At 41.2% G+C, this 23876-nt stretch overlaps 2 protein-coding genes across 4 annotated transcripts in view; one reads left to right on the forward strand and one right to left on the reverse strand.

Annotated features, from left to right (window-relative positions):
• The window catches only part of mrpl11 (mitochondrial ribosomal protein L11), an 86826-nt gene that overhangs the window by 47453 nt on the left and 15497 nt on the right, over positions 1-23876 (forward strand). The window contains exon 1 of one of the 2 annotated variants that reach the window (XM_044126218.1): positions 12700-12826. The exons of the other annotated variant lie outside the window; for it this stretch is intronic. Within the exon in view, the coding sequence (XP_043982153.1) occupies positions 12791-12826 (36 nt within the window). The 5' untranslated portion in view covers positions 12700-12790. Of the gene's footprint in view, positions 1-12699; positions 12827-23876 lie in introns of those variants that run through there. 2 annotated transcript variants of the gene reach the window in all.
• tmem265 (transmembrane protein 265) lies at positions 795-12521 on the reverse strand. Of its 2 annotated transcripts, XR_006371568.1 has the most exons (3): positions 12005-12521; positions 1318-6899; positions 795-1124 (listed from the first exon to the last, which is right to left on the reverse strand). XR_006371568.1 is itself a non-coding variant. In XM_044126215.1 (2 exons), the coding sequence occupies exon 2, from the start codon at positions 6895-6897 to the stop codon at positions 5842-5844; it is 1056 nt and encodes a 351-aa protein (XP_043982150.1). In that variant the 5' UTR covers positions 6898-6899; positions 12005-12521; the 3' UTR covers positions 795-5841. The 2 variants fall into 2 exon arrangements, 1 of the variants encoding a protein (XP_043982150.1); XM_044126215.1 differs by having other exon boundaries at positions 795-6899.

Genomic DNA, 23876 nt, shown 5'->3' on the forward strand with positions numbered 1-23876 from the left:
CTGGTGTGGTAGATCTGGGCCTCAATTGCTCTGGTGTTTAGGGCCTGTTCCTGGGCGGCCATGATGAGGGCCTCTGTGCTGTCCTTCAGTCCTGCTTTTTCCAGCCATTGGTAGGACTTTTCTGATGTCAGCCACTTCGGTTATTTGCGGTGGTACATCCCATGCAGGGGCTTGTCCTCCCATGATGGTTCCTCCGCACCTCAGGTTCTGTTCCCCATTGTTTGAGACATTCACTGAGCACATTGTCTGTTGAGGCTTTGTCCCTGATGTATCTATGGATCTTGGATGTCTCTGCCTTGGATAGTGGTTCTCACACTCACTAGTCCTCTGCCTCCTTCTTTATGTGTTCGTGTAGAGTCTCAGTGTGCTGGATTTGGGGTGGAACCCTCCGTGCATTGTTAGTAGTTTCCGGTCTTAACATCTGTGGCCTGTATCTCCTCCTTTGGCCAGCTAATTATTCCTGCAGGGTACCTGATTACTGGTAGGGCATAGCTGTTTATTGCACGGATCTTGTTCTTGCCATTGAGCTGGCTTCTCAGGACTTGTCTTATAATTGGAGGTATTTGGTTGTGGCTCTTTTCTTGTGATCTCATCAAGGTTGCCATTTGTTTGTGATATTCCCAGGTATTTGTAATGATATATATATATATATATATATATATATATATATATATATATATATATATATATATATATATATATATATATATATATATATATATATATATATATATATATATAATTTATTATCCAGCCCTACCAAAGCCGTTCAAAAAATGTGATTAATCAATTAATTGATGATTTACCAAAGTTTTTAATGATTAGTTAACAAAAACAGAACAAATCTGTAACGCAGCTTTAGCTTTAAAACCAGTATTTATTCATCACCTGACAAACCCAAATGAAGTGTCAGCATCCGGTGGATATGAGACACGTTTACTAGTTTTCACCCTGAACGTGCATCAGAAACCAGCTCTCAGTTTTTGACCCAGTTCCACATGGTGCACCGAACGGTGAGCCTCTCGTCGCTCCATGAGGAAACAAGGCACTTAACCGTACAGCAGATGCCAACCCTGTGACGCCCAACGTCTCGATACGTTTACAGATGAAAGGCTCCATCACTCCTGAAATAAAAAATGAAACCAAAACTTTCATCTTAAGAGATCAGAAGCTCCAACAAGCAGAGGTTTTTTTTTTCTACTTCTTGTTTTTAAAAATGACTGACAGACTCTGCTATAAGTACAAATCACATCCAACGTGGTTTTAAAAAAACAGTAAAGGGATTACTCAATTTCTGTAAACAGCGTAGTAAAATACCTGCGTTTTGTGTGGTTCTGGTTCTGCTTGACGTGCAACCAGACTGAGAGACGGCATCTTTCATACTGACATCTTAGTTTTCCTATTTAAAGAGAGAGATTTAAAGTGAGGAGCCAGACTTCCTTGTAATCTTTTAACGTGGTTCTGAAGTCTTACATGGTTTTCGTTAGACTTTGGCTGCTTTCTGACCGACTTTGTGTTTTTAAGGACGTTGTCCTTCTGAAATGGACAAACCAAAGCAGATGGATGGTTTCTGAATGTCTTGTAGAAATCAGAGAAAAATCTGGCCTGAGAGACGAATCATCCATCTGATGACCTTCAGGTTCGTGTTTTCAGCCCACAAAGAATCATTTTCACTTTCAGTCTGGAGAAACCTGACAGTTTTCCAGAAAAACTAAATATCTGATTTCCAGACTTTTAGGGTTTTCTGTTTTATTGCCCATCCATCCATCCATCCATCCATCCATCCATCCATCCATCCATCTGTCCATCCATCCATCCATCAAATTGTCTGTCCACCCATCCTTTAATCCATCCGTCTATCAATCAAAACAACCAACCAACATCCGACCATCAATCTGTCCGTCCGATGAATCTGGCATAATTCATCTAAAATGACAAAAACAAGTGAAAAAGCAGCCAAAGTCAAAACAAAACTTTGAAAGATCTGAAAAGATAATCATTCAGTCATTAAGATTTTTAAAGAAACATACCACATTTTAGGGCTTTTACAAAAGTCTTTTTGTGTAAGTAAACTTTTGCTTCTCACTGAGCTAAAATCACTTCAGGGTTTCTGACTTAGTATGCAAGTCACAGCAAAGATGCAAAGAAGCAAAGATGCAGCTTCAGATTTTCCCTGAACTCAAACAACTCCTGCTTCCTCCAAAGTTTTATCCAGACAGGAGGAACAGGAAGTGATTTCAGTGAATCTTCCCTTTAGCTGGAGCAACGAACCCAATGGTCTGTTGGACAAACACAAAGATCTGATGTCACACTCACTGACTGATAAACGACGCTCAGTCTGTTCTGATCATGGAGGAAGGAAACCTTTCAGATAATTTGACAAACCTCCTTTTGTTGTGTCATCATGTTTATATTTTATTTGTTGTTTTGTATTAATCAAAATGTGACCAAATCCTTTAAAAAGAAGCGATTTTGATGCCGAGTTTCGGCAGAAAACCAGTCACACACCTTCAGTAAAAGGTGTTTAATTTCACCTCTTTCTTCTGGTCGTGTGACAAGAAGCTCGACAAAACTGGAGGTTTTATTGATTTCTTCTTTTTCTTTCCTCTTTTTGGCCAGTTCATGTGTTTAAATTACTTTACTTTTTCCCTTAATGGTCAAATAAAGGTCAACATTCAGAAGTGTTTGAATGTTTGTCAACATGACCAAAATAAATTAGTGGCATCAAGATTAAAGACTTGTTCTCTATTTAGGTATAGAAAATAAAAAGTTCTTGTTTTAATAAATGGCAGGATGTATTTTAAGTTGAAGAAGCTGCTCCTGGTCTTATTTACACAACAAAAAACAAATGAAAATTTCCACAAACTGCAAAAACACAAAATCTTTTTGGTCTAGTTTATAGTGCAAATATCTTAGTACACTTTAAACAAACTTCAGAAAAATATAGCAGGTTGTTTTAAGTCAATAAAAGCTCATCATTGATGACAAACTACTAGTTCCACTTTAGGTTTGCACTGAAAAATCGTCCCCGTTTTAATTAATTTTGGGAGATCGCTGATCGGGCAATACTTACATTTGAAGCCAATCTTATTCACCGATATTGAAAGGTCTAAAAATCAATCACTGTCCTCTTTTGGTCCATCAGGTCTTGTATCAACATTTACAGTTAACAATCGTCACCCCACTGTTACCAACTCCGCAACTTTGTTGCTACATTTAGCAGCAATTCAGGCAAGAGAAAATCAGGATCGGACAAAATCAGTAGATCGGGCTTTTTAAAGATCGGCAATCAACAATCGGCCACAAAACTGCAGTCGCTGCATCCCTAAATTATACTTTAATATATATGAAAAAGTACTAGTACTTCTAGCAAGACAAGGTAAAGACGGTGAAACTAGTACATTTTCATCAATATTAAGGAATTATTGCTCTAAATCAAGCTCCTATACTTTCTGAAAAGTTACTTCTAGGTTGGTTTTGTTGGTAACCCTTTACTAGGAGGGCTGTGGAAAAGACTGACATGTTGTGAACATGTCAGTCTAATCCACACCCCTTCAAATGAAGCGTTACCCTTTTGTCTCATTTCAAACAAAATAAAATATTTGCACAGAAAGCTGGACCAAAAATAAAACCTTTTGGTTTTGCAGTTTGCATCCCAGAAGGTATAAGATCCTCTAAAATAAGGAACAATTACTAAAAGTGAAACTTTGTACTTCCATCCAGCATTCCTTCCCACTTCCTGTGGAGGTAATAAACCCATAGGGGGTTCTGGAGCATTTCTGGGCCGGAAGGGAGATGTGTTCCCTTCAGTGCATTCTGGGTCAGCCTGGAGGTTTTCTTCCAGTGGGACGGATCCAGAAACTCTTCAAAGTGAGGCGCCCAGAAGGCATCCTGATCACAGTTACTGGGGAGAATAAGTATTGAACACAGGCTGTTCCCAGTAAATATGTTCCTAATGGGCCCATTCACATGAAAGTCACACCAGTATGTCAGTAACCAGCCCAGTAAAACCACACATATAGAAAAGAACCAGCACAAGTTCATCCAAAAAATTAGTGAAGTGGGAAATTAAGATTTATTTAATATTTTTTTAGAGAAACTAGTCTGTACTAGGAGTGAACGATATGGACTTGAAGGTTTTATTGCGATATTTTGTTGTACTATCGCAATAACAATAAAGATTATGATTAAAAAACTATTTTTTTAAGTAATTGGCTGTGACAGCATGGAACAGCATTCATGGCGCCAAAAACACAGATATTGTTCACATTCGAAAAGCTGAAAAGTGTAAATTACATCACTAAGCTGCTGCATTTGATCATGTTTTGAATTTACTAGTGTTTGTTGAAAATAAAAAAATAACATTTTCAACTATAATGTAAGTTTTGTTTTTTTATTTAACATCAATAACTGAAATTTATCAAAATATTTTTAAAGAATTTTCTCTCGATAAATGATAAACGATATGTTCCCAAAAATGCTGAAGAGCAGCCACACATCATGATGCTTCCACCTCCGACCTTTCGTTTGTGTTGTTTTTGGTTGATATTCTTCCTCACGTTCAAATGGTTTTGACCCCATCTGACCGAATTAGGTTTTTTCTTCAGCAGTGGAGTCTTGTGCTGTGAGTGTCTATAAACACCGTTGTAGTTGAGGGAATTTATCGTTTAAATGGAAACTTTGTTCAGTTTAATTCGTCTTTTGATTATTCCTCCACCTTCTCTGTCAGAAATAGAGTATTAATACTTGATCATGATGAAAATGTGCTGTTTACACTTAGAGATTATATAATAATCTGGAATAGTGCTAACTGGGACATTCATAAGGTTAGAAATATATGTTTGCAACAATAAGGTCTTAATGGAGCTTTTTACTCTGTAATGAGAAACCTTTTAATAGAGCATCAATTAAAGCTGAACTAGTTGATATAAATTTGCACTGATGGGAAGAAATTGGTTTTCTTTGTCTTCATGCATGATATGTTTTATTCTTATTTTAAATAACTTAACTTATGGACGTAATCGTTTTCATTTCTTTCTAGACTCTTTGCATTAATTGTGTGAATTTCAAAGGCCCATTAGAAATACTTTTACCAACATGTTCTAAACTTATTTTCCCCATTGCACATTACGTTACCGTTGTTCTGACTAATCTTTCTACTTTTGATTCACATCAAATGAATTGTGAATTACCTAACCGGGAAAACATCACCTGGGTTAAACTTTACATTAAAACAATAAACCACAGTGCAGAAGGGTACAGTGGGAATCTTCTTCATTTAGATGTTCAATCTCGCCTCTTTGGTACCGAAGGAAAAGAAAAATGAAGCATCACCTCGTCTCTGTATTAAATCTTTCTAATGTGGAATGACAGAAAATGCGTTCTGAAAGGTCACAGCACAGATTTTCTCCAAAGAACGATAAAAATTCAACTTTGTTACTAACGGATATTTAACAAGAAGTAGAAATAAGTTTAAAAATATATTTGTCAAGAGGACAGAGGACAACAAACTGAGGGTAAGGCAGTTAAGCCCCCATTATACAACAGAGAGAACTCACTAGGCTTCAACATCTCTACAATACGCTTTACAGTCTGGCAGTGCTGCTCACAGTGTTGACTCTAAAAATGCAATCCCACAAATCACAACAATGCATTTCAAGTTGCTCCCAGCGCGATGATGCACGAACAGACGAGCGTGCCAAATGCATTTCCACAGCGTCCCGTTCTGCCGCCGCTGTTATCTGCTGGGAGGCGACGCCGGCTCCGGTCTGCGGGAGGGTTTGTAACATCTCTGTGTGCGTACATACAGTATTTGCATGCATGCATGTCGGGCGTGATTCTCTACAGTTCATGGGAGATAAAAGACGGCCCCAGAGGGGTCGCCGTCGGCTCCAGGCTGACGTGGGACAGAGTGTGGCTTTGTGAGCGCGTTAGTGTGTGGAAGTGAGCAGGAGGAGCTTTCCCCTGAGCCTGGCCCTCGTCCTGCTCTGAGTTCTGGCTAGGCGGCGCGGTGGTGGCTTCTGGTTCCGATCCAGCCGCGGTTCTGGCTCCTGAAGCGCCACGCTCCTGCTTGTGTTTCTCCCAGGCTGAGCTCAGCTTCACGGCCAGAGCCAGTAAGTTTTTCCCTAGAAACACAGTCGACACGCGGGAGTCTCTGTACCACAGCATGCCGGCTCCCCGAAGAGCCAGGGTGAAGATGTTGATGGTGACCAAGCTGAGCCAGGGGTACAGAGCCTCCCGACGGGGGCCCCTCTGCCCGGGCAGCCCGGTGGCGCCCAGCTCCGTCAGCGCCACGCACGGCAGCAGCAGCAAAAGCGCGTAGCAGTAGAAGAAGACCAGGCCTTCCGCCCAGATCGGCAGCCTCTGCTCAACAACGCCTCCAGACCCGCCCTGGGCTTCCCAAAGCCCCGCCTGCAGGTCCAGAACGTCCAGGAGATCGACGACGACCCACAGGAGCCGGCTCCGCACTTCCTGCTTCCTGCGCTGAGGAGTCATGTGATCGGCGCCGGTGAGGATGAGGAACAGGGAGGGCAAGCAGATGGACAGCAGCAGCGTCAGCGTCTTCCGGGCCAGTGGGTCGGGCGGCCGCCGCTCCTGCCTGTAGTTGTGGCAGACGAAGAAGAGCTTCAGCTGCAGCAGCGACAGGAAGAGGAACCACAGGGCGTTGGCGAAACCGCGGCGCGACGACTGCGCCTCGGAAACCACGCCGGCCGAGACGAAGCGCAGGGCGAGCAGGAAGCAGGCGTCGCCCAGCAGAACCGCCACGTACTGCCACACGCTGGGTCCAGACATGCCGCGAGCTCCCAGCATGCTCTGCTCCAGCAGGTAGAGGTCCACCACCGCCATCGTGCTCACCGTGACCAGGGTTGATACGCACACCTGGGGCGTGGGCACCATGCCTGGAACAGAGGCAGGACAGGTGGCACGTTTAGCTCATTTCATCATGAAAACACAAAGTCTTAAAATGCAAACATTTCATTTTGATGAGTGCCATCATCAAAATCATCATTAACGTCAAATATGTTGGTAAACGTTTTATTTATTATTCAAAAGCAACTCTAACCAGGTGAGTTTTAGTCCTGATTTAGAGGAACTCAGTATTTTTGACTGTTTTGCAGATTTCGGGATGTTTGTTCCAGATTTGTGGTGCATAGAAGCTGAATGCTGCTTCTCCTTGTTTGGTTTAACCAGAACCAGGAGACCTGAAAGGTCTGGAAAGTTGCTATGACAACAGCAGATCTTTAATGTGTTATGGTGCTAAACCGTTCAGTGATTTATATAAACTAACAACAGTATCTTAAAGTCTATTCTCTGAGCTACAGGGAGCCAGTGAAGGACTGTAGAACTGGTGTGATGTGCTCTATCCTCCTGGTTTTAGTCAGAACGGCAGCAGCAGCGTTCTGGATCTGCTGCAGCTGGAGGATTTATTTTATTAATTTTTTTTAATACAGACCTGTGAAGACGCTGTTGCAGTAATCAGTTTGACGAAAGATAAATGCCTGGATGAGTTTCTCTAGATCTTGCTGAGACATTAGTCCTCTAATCCTGGTAGTAATGTTCAATCGATAGAAGACTGAGTTTATAACGTCTCTAGGTGTCTCTGAAGGTTCAGGTCAGAGTCCATCACTATGCTCAGATTTCAGGGCTGATTAATTCAGAATTCCTCTTTTTTTCGAATGGCCATTTGTTCAAATTGGCTTTTAATCAGTTTAATTGTGTTTTATTTCTGCTGTTTTACATTTTCTGTGGTTTTGCATCTTATTGTTTTATGTAAAGCATTTTGTGGTTTCCTCTTAAAGGTGCTATACAAGTTTTACTTACTTATTTACATCTCTGCCAAGCCATCTGTGTTCCAGTAAAAGTGATAAATGTGCAGCACACAAAGTGATTATTTTCCGGCATTATTTCCCAACCAACTGTAAACTACTTTGATGCCTGTTGCTATGGTTAAAGACGTTAGCTGCAGAGGAGAAGCAGTGAGCGCCCTTCATCTTTGGCCAGAGCAACACACTCTGGTGACTCAAGCTGGGAAGCCTATTAAACTGTTTATTTTACGTCTTTCTTCCACCGTTCTTTGAATTAAATACTCTTCATTTCCCATAAAGGACCCAAGATTGCTTCTTTTTGATTCGCAGAATTTTCCACAAGTTTCTACTTGTTTCTTTTTCAATGCTCAGCTCATTCATTATTAATTAATCACATTCAGGGGGAGCTAGATGCCCTGTCAAAGCTTTTTCTTTGCCTCAATAGTCTGCCGTGTTTATTCTCATACCGCGCTGCAGCCTTTAATCATTCCAAATCCCCCATCTCGCTTCAGATGAATATTGATAACTTGCTATTTGTTTGGAGACGCACTCGTCTCGTGGCTTTGTGTACACTGCCGGGGTGACTGCACGGAGACAATGCCAATGCGGCTGAACAGGGAGGGCTCATCCTGTAATTTTGAAACAGCTCATAATGTGCATCAACCATCGGCGGAATAAAAAACCGCATCGATCTGCGGGAGTGAGAAATGATCATTGACTTTACAGGAGAATTGAACCGGAGTCTCTCTCTGTTGTGTTTGGTGTATAAAAAAAAGAAAAGCGCAGCAGCGCGGTTCGCTTTCTCTGTTCAGTGTCAACCCCTCAGCGGATCGATCGCATTGTCATATGAAATCATTACCGGTTTCAGTCGTGCCCTAACAGTTGATCGAGCTGCAGATTGTCAGTCTGCCAGTGAAAAACGTGTATTGATATCTCGCTGATGGAAGACACATCGCATCTCTAACTCCAAGGCGCTCTGCCACCTTCCTGTCCTTCCTGAGTCATTGAAGACGACAGAAGATCCCCCCGCTGGGAGGAAAAACCGAGAGTTTTACACATTGGTGCATGTGTGGATTAGGAAAGCTGTAAGTGAAAGATTAATAGGCCTTCTGGGCTGTCTGCATGGCTAATAAAGTGTTACTGCATGATGGTGATAGTTCATAAATAAGCTCAAGGGAAGAGGAGGTGATGAAGAAGTGAAAGTGACTTCCATCCACTCGAGCGAGCCTGGCCTGAATTAATCCAAATTCATCTTTGAGATTCTCGTGGCATCATAGTATTTATGCAAAAATGTGATGGAAGAGTTGTAGACTAAAACAGAGAAATTATAATTCAAACAGCTGCTATAATAACATAACATCACTGATTAGTACATCTATAGTGATGTTATATTTGTTCATGCGGATCCTTCAGTGATGAATTAATGCCTTTATTGTTCCTGAGGACTGAAACTAGAAGAGATGCTTCTGCATTTCGCTGTAAAAAAGTAAAAATGAATCCACAAAAACATAAAAATGTTCTGCAGATTAGAGAAAATATTCTGAACCCTGTTGATTCAGTTTGCAAAGAACAAATATGGTGTTTTTTTATACTTGAACACATTCAGAAGGTTTATGAAACTTTAATGCAACTTTAAAAAGTGACACTGAAACAAAACAGAAAAAACTGCTGTTTTAAACATTAAGGTTTACGGCGATGGAAACCAAAACGTTACGTTGCTGTACGCGTCTTCCTGCTGGAAGATGATCCAAAACTCACTCTGCATTTAAACATTTAAAGCAGGGTTATTTAATAGCACAACCAAATAATTATTTTAACTCCAATTCTTATAAAAGTGAGTTTTTAAAATTTGGGTTGCTTCTCACAACATTTGGCGGAAAATAGTCGTCATTGTGTGGCAGAAAACCACAAAACCTTTCCATTTTTATAAAAAGCAGCCTCCTTGCACTCATTTTATTAGTTTTTAAATGAGTTTAAACTGTCGAACGTAACATCGTCAGTGATTAATAGTCATTTGTTAATTAAATGCCACTATGTAGTAGTAAAACAGAAATCCCACTGCAACTTTATGAAAAAAAGAAAACTAGTTTGTTGCTCTGAGAGTCAAGTCGGATCTGGTTCTGGTCAGAATACAATGAAGGACAACCAAAACATTTTGAATTGAGGATTGAAATGTCTATAAATCCAGTCAGTGACAAACAGGACACATAAGATTTCATGTAAAAGTTTCTATATGTAAATATTTATTTATTTTATTTCTTGGTTTTACGTTTTCTTTGGGCTGAAAATTGTCCGTCAGATCTGGAAACCCCGGCCTCAGGTCAGCTATTTAAAATGTGAAACTCTCAGCTTTCAAATTGTGGTTTAAAAAATTCACTTGCCAGCTGCGTTTTCATGACAAATGTCTGCAAAACTTTCAGTTTGATGTAAAAAAACCCCACAATTTTGCGGTTGCATTGTTTCCATTAAATAAGAAACAATTAAAATTAAATACGAACAAACTTATTCACTCATTAAAAACATCCTGCAGCTACTTCCTGTCTTCTTCTTCATAGTTTCTGCCAGTAGTAACATCCAGTTATTGATTGTGACTCGTTGGATGTGAAAAAAGTGTTTCCATTGCAGTTTTGCCCAATAAACACCCCATCATATTGACAAAACTTTTTATCAAAAAACTGTTTTTTTTCTAAATTGCCGTGTTTCAATTAATTCAAAATGTCAAAAATCGTAACAAAATGGAGATGCAGCTACTTCCAGTTTTGGAAATTTCTTCAAACTGTTGACACTTTCTGTCTTTTCACCGAGAGAAAAGACAGAAAGTGTCTTTATGTTGTTATATCAACCTTCCAGACCTCTCAGGTCCATAATAACTGGAACATTGACCAAAATATTTGATGTGTATTGATAATTTTAATGATGGCAGTTTGCAAAATGTAATGTTTCTTTACTGATTTCTCGATCGTTAACTGAGAAACTTTTGTTTCTGTGATGTAAAGCACTCTGAACCGCCTCGTTGCTGAAGCGTTTCATGCAAACTTGAGTGATTATTTTGGCTCATGTTGAGGAAAAACACTCTAGTTGACCTGGATGTCATTAAAAGAACATTTGAAAGGTGGTATCATTACAAATTTCAGCAATTTTGGAAGCATAACCTCTTAAAATCTTGACGTTCTAGAAGTTGGGAGTATTACAGGAGGAAATCAAAGGTTGGGCTTTTATAATGATCTGATAAATCTTACTCAGAGTGACTGTAGAGGAGGGCAGATCGGAAACATCTCATTGGACTTGACACCTTTTGTGTCTCAGCGGGTTGATTATCATCCCCTGAAACCTGAATGAATTTCCTGGCGGCCATTTGAGTGGATATTGGAATTTTAAATGTGTCTTGTGTTTTCTCGGGGAACAAGCCCAGCCTGGAGGGAGGTTGGGTGAGGAGAAGTTCACAGCTTCTGTTTGCTGCTAAGTTATTCCACCTGCACAGGCTGCGAATCCTCACCCTGGAAATCTGGAAATCTGTTTGTGTTTTCGCTCCCCTCCCATGTCTGCGCGGTGTAATTTATTCTGCTCTGACTGAGAGGCAGGGATGACAACCCTCCTGTCCAGCCGGGCTCATCGGTAATGACCAAATTCATCATTCTTGCTGTCTGGGAAGTGACACGGCTGTTGACAAGGTGAGGCAGCCCATTTCACAGTAAGCATGAGTTACCGTGCGCTCGCAGGTAGCACTAAGAACCAGTTTCATCAACCTTGTGTTGTCTCTCCGTGTTGCATTGTCCAAGTAATCATCCAGAAAGCAACTAAAACCTCTGACAGAGATGAAGCCAGGCTCCGGTTTCCCCACTTTCAGTCATTTTCTATTAATATCTGGTGATTCCCGAGTGGACAGAAAGAGCCATGTTGGAGCCAAGATTCATTTGTCTGCACCTGCAGTTTATCTCCATAAACACCCGTCACTCCACGTTCCCAAATTGCACAATTCAGCAACCACAGGTGGCTGAGGAGCATCAAGGGCATCAAGACAGCTAATAATTTAATAGAGCTCAATAAATCCTCCCTCCAGACCCAAATCCAAATCAACAGATGTTTTAGAGTTACATTTCCCCCTCATTAGCCGCCTTGCATCTTTGACTTTTACAACATGTTATAAAAACGAACATAATAACTGTAAATAAATTAGAAAAAAGTGAGGTTGTAGTTACCCAAACCATTCGTATTGCACTTGGGCTCAATCGTCCTGGCGTGATTTAAAGCGCAGTCGGTGGCCAATAAGTGGATCCCCCCTCCCTCCTTTAGTGCCGATGATGAGCCGATAAAAGTGTCACTGTCCGGGTCTTTGGCCGCTGACGCTCCGGGAGAAGCTCCACCGAGGAGCCCCGCGATGAAGGTGCTGAAGAATTAAAAACAAAAACTCGTCTCATAGTTAAAAGATTTCCCCCTCGTTTTCAGCGCAGATGTCTTCCTTCCCGGTTCGGCTCGGTTCTATACGCTCCTGGTTTTGGGGTTTTTTTTTCCCTGCAGAGGCTCGATCTGGATCCGGATCTGCGAATGCTGTCGCCTCCCTGCAGTGTGGGGGTCTGTTAATCTTTTGACACAGCAGCGGGGGAGGAGAAAAGGGAGGAGGAGGAAGAGGAGGGGAGGAAGGCTGCTCCTGCTGCTCCGGCGGCTCCGGCTGTGCGGAGCGGACTGGAAGTCGCTCAGAAGTGGAGCTTCATCATCATCAGCATCATCCTCATCTGCGTTGGAGCGGCGGGAATCTGCAAGGTGCGAGGCGAACTCCCGCACGCTGAGTTTTGGTCGTGGTGATTTGTAAGCAGGCTACGTGCTCAAAGCTCAGACCTCCCACCCTCCTTCAGTTTCTCCTCCTCCTCTTCGTCTCCTCCTCTTCCTCAGCTGTGGAAAGTTCAGCAGGAACGGAGGAATATTTCAGAGCAGCGTCTCACAGTTGTGATGTTTCTAATAATGAAAGCAGGGCGGCTCTTGCGTGAATGGGGCCTCGGGCGAGCAAACCGTGCATGTTGAAGGTAACTGAGTTTTCTTATTCGAAATAAAAAATAATAATTTGATTTTTGTTTTAAAATTAATACCAGATGCATTTGTGTTTTTTTAAACTACTCGCACCTCAACTGGGACAGTACTTTTTTTCTTATTATTTCTTATTTTGTTTTTTAGAATATATTGACATTTAAATGTTGTTTAAATGTTGTATGTAAATTTTATGATTTTTTTTTTTACATATTTGTTAAAAGTGTCACAATGTTGTGACCAGTGACGTCAGACCACTTTTATCAGTAAGGAGTAATCTAACGCGTTGCTTTTTCAAATCCAGTAGTCAGATTACAGTTACTTATCAAAATCACTTTGCGTTACCATTTTCTTTTGAAATTTAATTTTATTTCCTCTACATGTCTTGGGGAGTGACGTTTCTATGCGACATAAACAATGGAGGGAGGGAGATGCGCATTTTGTTGCTGGAAAAACAGGAACTATTTTGAGTTTCGCTCGCCAAGTCCGATTATTATCAGCAGCTTTGGGTTTGTTTGGGTTTTTTTCTAAAGTCGCTTGCAGATTTAATGAGTCGTGGGTTGTGGTTTTGGGTTTGGAAGTAATTAAACATAAACCCCAGAATTTGTCTGACATCCAGTTAGTTTTAGTCAGACTCTCCCTGAACATCATTTCCTGGATGATCCGTCCTGCTGTGTCTGTATATATAAAAAAAACAACACAGCCATTTTTTGGCAATAAGTTTATGTTTCTTGGTGTCTTGAAAATGAGCCGTTTCAAAAAGCTCCTGATTCTTAAGTCACACTGCGCCGTTACCTAGCAACCCTTGTTTGGTTTTACCACTGAATGTGCTGTGCTATGGCTGCTGGAAAAGACAAGTGTTTTGTTTTTGACTTACCATCCAAAAACCACTTGCTGCATTGTTGTTGATTGTACAGGAGGCTCTACTAATGCTTTTCAAAGATGTACAGTATTATAGTTGTGTATCTGTCGGCAGCTATTTTTACCTATGAGTTGGGGGGCGTGGCCAGGAGCAGTTTATTTAGATTTAAAGTGACGAGACGCCCTATAAAAGCTCATTATGAAAGGTCTTAAAGTAGACTAAAATCTCATTATCTAAGAATGATTTTGTGCACAAAAATATAAACAGCATGTTTTGCGTCGCCCATAGATTTGTCCTAACCTGTTTAAGGATCCATAATTGGTCACCTTTAAATGTCAGTTTCAGTTTATATTTGCTTTTCTGACTTTTAATGAACTAGGCTTGTAAATAAGAGTCTCAACAAACATTATGATGCAGCTGATGGATTCCTACTCTTCCTGAGATCTGGTTCCTGCTGCTGACCGACGAGACGTTTGGATATGACCCATATCAAAAACCGGCACTGCTTTCAGAACGTTTTTTTGTTTTTCTGCAGAAAGCTTATTTTACCCATCATCGCTTAAAGGAGAAGCAGCGGAAGTGGAGCGAAAGATGTTTCCAGCCTGCAGACAGAGTTAGAGCTCCAAAAGCAGATGTTACAACTTTAATTAGCCCTCCTTCTGTCTGCTCACTGCCTTCGTCACACAAGGAAATTATCCTTCTGTTGTAGATTAACTTCCTTTTGGCGGCTTTGTGCGTGTTCAAACAGGAGGATTGGGAATTTTCACAGACAGATTTTGTTGGGAAAAATGAATCTTTGGCTCATTACGTCTTCAAGAATTCAATTTTGGTTCCTTTGTCAGACACATTTTGAATGTCACAGCGTCGCTGTAGCCTCAAGGTTTTAACATTTTTAGCCGGGGCTCAGGTCCTCAGCTCTGCTCATTTCTGAGGCCTGCAGAGTGTTGGGTTTATTGTGGAGTGAGAGGTTTAATCAGTCTGGAGAGAAGAGCGATGGAGAGTCATCTTTCTTGTCAGATTCAGCTCCCCGCTCCGATGGCTTCCAAGAGAGGAGAGATTTTCCATTTTCTTCACTCCAGTGTTTTATTTTTTTATAATAGCATATGTGCTTTTCTTTTTTTCTATCCATGCTGCTTCATCTCCTTTCACTTCTTGTCTTCTTCCCCACTGGGTGTGGTTGAAGGTCATTCGCTCACTGGCTCACTTTCACAGAGGAAAAAAAATAAAAGATGGAGAGCTAGAGAATGGACGAGTGGGCAGCCAGGCGGCCGGCTGTCCACAGTACTGTGCACTCATCACTTTCTGCCTCGGACATGACTGGGGGAAGTTTGGAAGGACGCACGAGGTTACAGGCTCTCACTGCTGTGCAACACGCAGTGACCTCTGCAAACACGCAGGAGTCATTTTCCTGCTCTTACTCCTACTTATCACGGCGAGAGGCCTCAACCAGAGATGTCGCCTGATTTTAACTCCAAACATTAATCTTCCTTGTCAAAATCTGGCTCGTGTGTTGCCCATAATTCAAGCTGATTGCCAACAGTTCTGCAGGTAGCTGATAATGAAGCCTGGAGCAGCTCGCCTCCAGCAGGGAGAAGGAGTTTGAGAGGCTTGTTCTGTGTAATCAATAAACAGAGCCGCACAAGAATCTGCAGAAAGGGGACAAACAGCGAGAGACAGAAATCCTCTTTGGTTTGTAGCAGAAGTGCCTTTGAGCAACCTTTAGTTTTATGTGATGTGTGGTTGACAGCAGAGCCTGGAATGTAACTTTTATAGCCGTTTCCTTTGGAGCAGGGAAACATGGAAACATTTTGTTCCCAGAATCTTGCAAGTTTGGTGCATTTTTTTGTTTTTTAGCTACAGCAAAAAACCTTAAATGATGGGAAGAGTTATATTAATACACCTTTTTGTAGTTTATTAAACCTTCATATGAAGTACAAACGGCACTGACGCAAACAGAACAGGAAAGGTTTTCACACTAATTGAACATTTCCACATATTTGAATGTATTTTGTATTTTTCTTCCAACATGGCAGTCCTTTATAAAACCACCTTTTGCCAGAATTGCAGCTAAAAGTCTCTACAGCTGAATCGGGGATGCACCGATTCATTTCTTTCACTTTTGATACCGATACAAATATCTGAGGTTTAATATCGTTTGATACCAATTCAGGTTAGTTACACCTTAAATAAAAAAACACTGAAGTTTGTGGTCATAATGTGTTGGAAATGTGGAAAAGGTCAAATGTTTCTGCAGCTTGTTGTTGTAGCAAAACAATTTACACATGCAGTGATTATTTTAAGGATGGTTATTGGTCCCCTAAAAAAGGAAAAACCTGGACATGAATCAGTAAAATCTTCACGGGCCGAACTTGAGAATTAAACGATATGCTGTTAGCACTTAGCTTTCGTCAACAACTCGGGCGGAAGTGAGAGCGCTGCGCAACGCTAATAACAAAATGACACAATGTGGCTTAAAAACATAATACACCCCTTCAAGATGTTCACACCAGAAACTAGACAAAATTACTTTGTACATGTTGTGTTTTTGCAGTGGATTCATCCAATATTCGTAGAAAATAAGAAATGTGCAGAAAGACGTCAAACAAAATCTTTGAGGTTTTTGCTCTTGAAGATAAAAATCTCCCTGCAGCTCCATCAGTACTCTGAGCGGTTTCCATGACAGACCCCGACCAGATGTCAGCAGGTCTCTTTGACTCCATCCCTTCACCTGACACTCGGGTGTGTGTGTGTGTGCGTGTGTGTGTGTGTGTGTGTCGATGCGTTATTTCTTCCCTCCATTCATCTCCGCCGCCTGCAGTTCAGCCGCCGCACGTGATTAATCATGTGAAGTGGCAAAAAGCACAACAGTGTGGCGTCTGTGAGGGCGGCCTAATGGAGTTGAAAATGGGATGTTTTGTAGTTGTGCGATCCATTTTGTTCGCCACTCGCTCTGCTCTCACCCAGCCCTCAAAAGTCTGATTCTTCTTCTCCTTCTGGTGCCAGGTGCCAACAGAACGGGGAGGTTGTGTCTATTTGGGGCAACAATAGAAACCCCTGATGAATGGGAGGCTTACCTGGTTTTTGTTCTAAATACAAATCCCAGGTTTGTTTTTGCTCTGCTGAGTTTCCACTGATTTGACCGGCTCTTTTCAAAACCCCTTTTATTTCCCACTGTCATCCTCCCATTTGTTCTTTCTTTCTTTTGCCATTTTGTACATTTTTGTCCTTCTTTTCTTTCTTCCATCCTTCCTTTTGTCCATTTTTTGTTTGTCCCTTGTTTTTTCTTGCTTTCTTCTTTCATCTATTCTTTTGTCTTTTCTGTCTTTCTCCCATTTGCCCTTTCTCCTTTAGCCTTTCTTTCTTCCATCCATCCTTTTGTTTGTCTTTTCATTTGTCCTTTTTCCTTTTGTCTTTCCTTCTTTCTTTCTCCCTGTTGCTTATCCGTCCTTTATTCCTTCCTTCCTTTCTTTTTTCTTTCCTTTCTTTCTTGTCTAAATTAAACATCTGCAGCTTCACACTGAAATTCCTCAAACTGTTTATTGTTTTGTAAAAATGTTTCCCCTTTTACAAATATGTTTTTTCACACTTAAACATTTCAGATCAATACTATTTTATGTCACACAAAGATAACCTGAATAAATTTTAAAAAGTGGTTTAGCTGTTTTAGTTTCCTTTTATTTCAAAAATCGTTTCTTTTTTCCATTTTTTAACCTGATTCCACCCTGTGAAGCTCAGAGTTTATTTCCAGCGGTGTGTGTCTCTTTAAACGGTGTTTTGTGGGTTTTGGTATCCTAGTTACCTTCGCCCCCTGCAGCCGAAGGGCTTCGGCGTGAAACCGGATCCGCCGCGGCGGGAAGCGCGTGATGAACGCCGCCGCAGATTAAATGAACGAGTTAATGAAGGTAATGAATGAGAGCGGTTCACACTAAAGGGTTTAATTAACCTCGCCTCCCTCCACCTCTTCTTCACTCCAACACCTCCGTCGCCATCGCAGACCTTCCTGCCGACTGCCAGGGGCAATTCATCAGCTGCCCTCCAAGGCCAGGGGCAATTAATCCTGCTGCCTGCCCCGGCTTTTACCCCCAGACTTTACCTTCATATTTGATTGCTGCAACTTTCTGTCCTTTTTTCTCTCTTTCACTCTCTTTTTCTTTTGTCCTTTTTCTTTCTCCCTCCTTTTCATCCTTTCTTTCTTTTCTCTTTATTCTGTCATCTGTTCTTTCTTTCTTCCCTTTGTCTTTTTTCTTTCATCCAGCCTTTCTTCTGTTCCTTCTTTCTTTCTCTTTTTATTTCTGTCGTCCATCCATCATTTCATCCTTTCTTTCTTTCATCTCTTCTTTCTTCTTTTATCCATTCTTTCTTTTTAGCATTTTGCCTGTTTTGTTCTTTTGTTCATTCTTTCTTTCATCCATTTTTTCTTTTCATTTGTCCTTTCTTTCAGTCATCCTTTCTTTTGTCGTTCCTTTCTTTCTTTTGGCTTTTCTTTCTTAATTTCCTCTTCTCTCTTGTCCTTTCATTCTTCCTTTCCTTCTTTCCTTGTTTCTTCTGTCGTCCATCATCCTTTCTTTCTTTCTTTCTTTCTTCCAACTCCTGTCTTTGTCCTTTCTTTTTCACCTTATCATACTTTCTCTTGTCCTTTATTTCTTGTTTTCATCCACCCATCCTTTCCTTCTTTCTTATGTCCTTCCTTCCTTCCTTCCTTCTTTTATTCGCCCATGTTTCATAAAATTGATCATTCCAGTAAAGTCAAATACCTGCAGAGAAACACGGCGGTGGCAGTGTGATGCTTGGGGCCTGAAATCCTGAGGGACTTTCAGCCACCCAGTCATTTACTAAAGTTGGTTTGGAACCATTTCACCCTCAGTGAATCATTTTGTTTTCATTTGTTTGGCATCATAATTTATAAACGTCTGGATGTGACACAAATGAGGAAGAGAAGAAGAAGAAGCTGAGCGTTTCCCCGCCGTCAGCAGCTCACATCTCCCCTCTAAAGCGTCTCATCAGAAGAAAACAAGGACAAAGCGTTCATGCATAAACATGGCAGCGCTCTCGCCCGTATTCATGAGGACCCTCCGTCCGCCACTGTTCAAACATTGACCACAGTCGCTCGCCGCACTGACAGCCTCCATATACCTCAGCTGTCTCTTTCCCCACTTCCACGCCAGCGCTACATCTTGTTAAAAAGAGCTAGTGAAGCTGAAAGGCCAATCACATTAACAGGGACGGAGTGTCAGAAAAGAGCGGCGGCAGTGGCAAAAGGGTCGAATCAAACGGAAACTCCTCACATTTTAATTGCGAATGTCTAATTGCTCCCATAATTACGAGTAATAAAACTCATCCCGCCGCGCCGGTTTCGAATCGCAATTACTAAACTCCGCATTTGACAGCGAGGAAATATCGTTTTAGATTAGAGTCTAATCCCGCCGCCCAGGATCTCAAAGGGCTTTGAAGACGTCCTTGTCCACGGGCAGCGGCGTGGAAGGCCTCCGCCGCGGTTCAAGGGCTGCAGCCATTTTATTCTGGAGAGCTCCTAATCAACCACGGTTGAGAAACGAGGGTTTATCCGGCAGCTTGAGCCTGTGGATGATTAGATGCTCAGATGCGGTGAGCGGGGTTAGCAATTTGGCCGGCGCGTGGATGTTGCCGTTCCAGCTCTCTTCTCGCTGATAAATGTCATGTGGAGCTGGAGGAGCCAACCATCAACGAGGCTTTCAAGACATGCCAAACTCCGTGCTGCGTTCAAAGACTGCAGGACAGACCGGGCTGAATTATTGAATTGTGTAACGTTGGCCGGACGTCCACCAGCTTTTAGAGGTGCACTGTAAAACGTTTAACTTGAAAATGAAGGTTCATCTGCTGCCTTGAAAATGCAATTTAAGTCAACAAGAAAACTCTTTCGGTTTTAACTCAGAATTTAAAGTTCATGAAGTAGATTTAACAAGAAACAAGTTGTCTAATTTAGCTTTTTTAAGTGCTGATAGCTCATTAATCTCAAACTGGGAGTTTTAACTTATCTTTGTAATTTAAACTGAATTAAGCTACCCTCACATTTCTCTATTATTTTAACAATATCAACTTAAAATAACTACTTATTTTCCTTTAGAATAATTGAAATTCTTGTTTCAAATTCCATTTATAGAATTTCTGATCTAATAATACATTTTATTAAACATCACAATGAATTCTGCTCAGAAACATTTAGCGCTGACAATCATCCTCGTGTACAACCTGCGAACTGTGCTAATGCAAATACCAACTTAATGTTACTATAAAACCGTGTCTTGCTAACTAGCCTTAGCATTAACGACATCCTATGCTAGCAGCAGAGGAGCAAAGAATAAGAAGGAAGTGAAAGGAGGAGGAGCAGCTTCACACAAGATTGTAATTGACAGCGCTAAGACCCGCCTCCTGGCTCTGATTGGTTGCTTCTAGTTAGCACTGGAAGAAAAAGTGACTCCTCTAATCCTAAAAATCATTTTCAGGGATAGAAGACCGACTTTATAATTGTCTTTATGTGTCTCTAAATATTCAGAGACACATAAAAGTAATTCCAGCTCCACACTGCAAAAAAAGCAAAATCTGACTAAGTGTTTTTGTCTAGTTTCTAGAGCAAAAATCTTAGTACACTTGAATAAAGACAAAACTAACTTAAAAGTATTTTTTCAGCCAGATGTAGGAACTTGTTTAAAGTCAATTATTCATTAATATTGATGAAAAATGTCTTGTTTCGAGTGAAATTCTAAACAATTTCCTAAAATAAGTTCCTATATCTTGCTGAAAAGTTACGTTTAAGCTAGTTTTGTCTTAATTCAAGTGTATTGATATTTTTGGACTATAAACTAGACAAAACACTTGGTAAGATTTTGGGTATTTGCAGACTGAAGTGTATTTGTTGACTCTAGATTGTTCCTCTTTGCATCCACAGATAATAACTCCAGTTTTGTTTCTGCTCAGCTGGAGAAAGTTACGGCGTCGCAGTGTTCAAATCTTCCTTCAGATTAGCTCAACAAGCTAACAAGTAGGGTTGGCCATTGTGTTCTAGCAAAAAAAAAAAAAAAAACTCTTACGTCTTTGTTGGACTTTTTCAACAATTTAATCCTCCCAATGTTTTGATAACAGTTTGGAGAGAAATTAACTTTTTCCACTGGCAGATTATTTCACTTAAAACATGTGGAAATGTCTTGTTATAAGTGAAATAATCTGAGAATGGAACCAGTTATTTTTCATCAATATTAAGGAATAAATGACATAAAATGAGCTCCTATATTTTGCTGAAGATGTACTTTCAGTTAGTTTTGTCTTATTGCAAATGTTTTTACAGTAGAAACTAGATTAAAAACATGCTGAAGATTTTTTGCAGTGTGTTGAATCTGAGCTCAGTCTCCGCCAGATAAGATCCTTTATGCCAAAGAAAAACCTCCAGTCAAATCGTCTAAATCGGGTCAAGATCCGCCTCCAGTTGGCTCATTGTAGAACTAGGAGATACAGATGTAACCTGCGTTACATCTGCAGGACCAGATGGACGCAGACAGATGCAGCTGTACTTTTCTAAATCAGCTTATTGCATTCTAATCATCTCTCTCTGGTGGGTCATGTCCGTGACTCTCTTTGCTTCTTTTCACGTATTTTGGCTTTGACAGTCCGTGCCTCTCTATCTTTAGCGCTCTCCCCACTACTGTCTGCGCTTAAGCACGTTTTAGAGGTGTCGGGCTTTATCTCCTGGCCTTTTTTCATGGCTTTGTGTGGCGAATGAAAGCCTGTCTGAGTCTGTTGGGGAGATCATTATCCGACAGGGGCTGAACAGAGGGAAAGGAGCGGGTGCTGAATGTGCAAGGCAGAGCCCGAGGGTTTGCTTTGACTCATGCCCAACATCACAGCCTTTATATTAATCCATATTTAATTAGACTTTCCTGTACCGCTCCATCCCTCCTTGTTTACCTTTCCTGTGTTGTTTTATGAGAGGGGGAGAAGCTTGTCACATGGGATTACGATTAATTAGTAGGAAGGGGAGGGAAGGTAAAGCCTGAGGACTCCAGGGACCGGGGCGTGTTTTATTCCTCTTTTATGATCTTCTAATCTGAATACCCCCCCAAAAAAATAATCCAACCTGCTTGTTATTTTAACATCACTTTGTTGTGTTTGCAAAGAGAAGCGAGCGGGAAACGCGGCTCATTTTAGGCGCTAATGAAGTGACAGAGATGCAGCGACTGATTTGCATTCATCAGGTGCTTCCTGGATCCTTTAGTGGAGAGATGATGTTCGGAAAGTTGCCGCTCCGTTAGCTTCGTATAAATGTCTTTACCCAGCCTGTCATTGACGGATGTCTTAGGGTGACTGACTTTTCATCAGAGTCATTATTAAAGTGGGTTCTGCTCTGTTGTGGAGCAGCAGAGGCTCACAACTCCATTAAACTTTGTATAAAAAAAACGTTTTCTCCCCTTTTCTCCCTCTCATTTCTAAAATGAACATCTCAATCAGCGTGTTGCCTTTGGGGAAAGATGGTGGGTGAAGGTCAGCTTAAAATTCGGCTGCATTAATTTGATTCTTTATTAGTCTTTGCCCCTGGTTTCAGCTGCGAAGAGAAACCCAGCTTTGGCCGGGTGTTGACTTAATGTCACCCATCCATTTTGCTTTCGCTCCGGTTGGCCTTGCAGGAGCCAGGAAAATGGAAGCTCGTTCATCACCGGGTCGCTCTGGCTCTGGACCCCAACATGCATTCAGTCATAGCTGCGGTGACAGCGCGGCCTGGACTCACTTCCTGGACCGCTCACATATATGGATTAGGCTTGTGACTAATGATCACTTCAGGGCGTTCCCACACCTGATAGTCCGGTAGACTCGGTTCGATTGGGGATCAGAATTGCAACATTTGTGACGTTTTCAGCTGTTGGGTTTCCGCTGTTTCAAAGGATCCAAACTAATTGGAAAACCTGTTCCCCTCCTCACCTGTGGTGGTGCTGCACCAGGAAAGAAACAAACGACAAAAAAGCCTCAGAAGCAGCCTCTGAGCACAACTTCCTCTTCACAAAATGTAAACAAAAATGGAGTCGCGTCAAATTTTAGCGGTTGTAGGATTTTGTCTTTGGTGGAAAAAAAAAGGATGAACCATTTCTGCGAGTACTAGACTGGCACATTTATTTTAGCTCTATTGACCCAGAATGCCAAGCGATTTCATCCACTCCCTGCTTTAGAGCAGTCTCTGGTATGCATGATGTTTGGATATGCATTTGAACCGCATATCGGTTGAGTTCACTTCAACCGGGACCAAAACAGAGTCCGCCGTTTTGGTTCACATTAGAGTCTGATTGCGCATTCACACCTCACCAAATGAACCGGACTTTGTTGGGATAAGAACTAGAAGTCGATGAAAGCAAACTAAATATGGCTGCTGTGAATGCACTCTTAGTTTGTTTTAATTGAATTCCAGTTTGTTTGTCCAGTTTGTTTGGGGACGTGTGAACGCACAATCAAACTCTGATGTCGACGACAAAAACAAACTCTGGTCCGTCTAAAACCTTGGTTTGTGTTTGATTGAAGTGAACTCTGGTGCGGTTCGAATGCATAATGTGAATGACAGGCGGACGGGAGGCCGCTTCAGAAACAGGAAGTGGACTACAGTGCAAGGCATTCTGGGTAAATGCAACCAAAACAAATGCTAGCGAGAGAAACCGCTTGTGGTCTTTTACCAAACACAAAAGGGAAAACCTTAAAAAAATCTGATGCTTGTTTATAGGTTTTCATGTTTTTTCCTTCTGTTGTTTTTGTTGCAGCGCCCCCACAGGTGAGGAGGTGAACAGGTTTTTCAAAAGGTTTGGTTCATTTGATACAGTGCAATGAGAAAACAGCTGAAAATGTAGCAAATGTTGCAGTTTTTACTGGACTATCAATTGGGAAAACACCCTAAAGTAATCCATTATTCTATTAATTATTAAAATTGGCACATTCAACTGATTTCTTATTTAACTTCTTAGTTTTTTTCTGTGCAATATTATAAATTAATTAAAAAACAGAAATAAAATTAATTATTCAATTCTTTTTTTTTAGATAAGAAAAGAAACATTTTATTGCCTAAAATGCAATCGTATAGCATTCCTTTTAGTGAAGCTACAGGCGAAGCTGAAGCTGTGCCACTTGAGTTTTGGATAAAACATATTTACAGGCAAAGGTGTTTTTATCTTCAATAGAAA

The sequence above is a fragment of the Gambusia affinis genome, linkage group LG09 (genome assembly GCF_019740435.1).
Source record: "Gambusia affinis linkage group LG09, SWU_Gaff_1.0, whole genome shotgun sequence".
Classification (NCBI taxonomy): Eukaryota; Metazoa; Chordata; class Actinopteri; order Cyprinodontiformes; family Poeciliidae; genus Gambusia; species Gambusia affinis.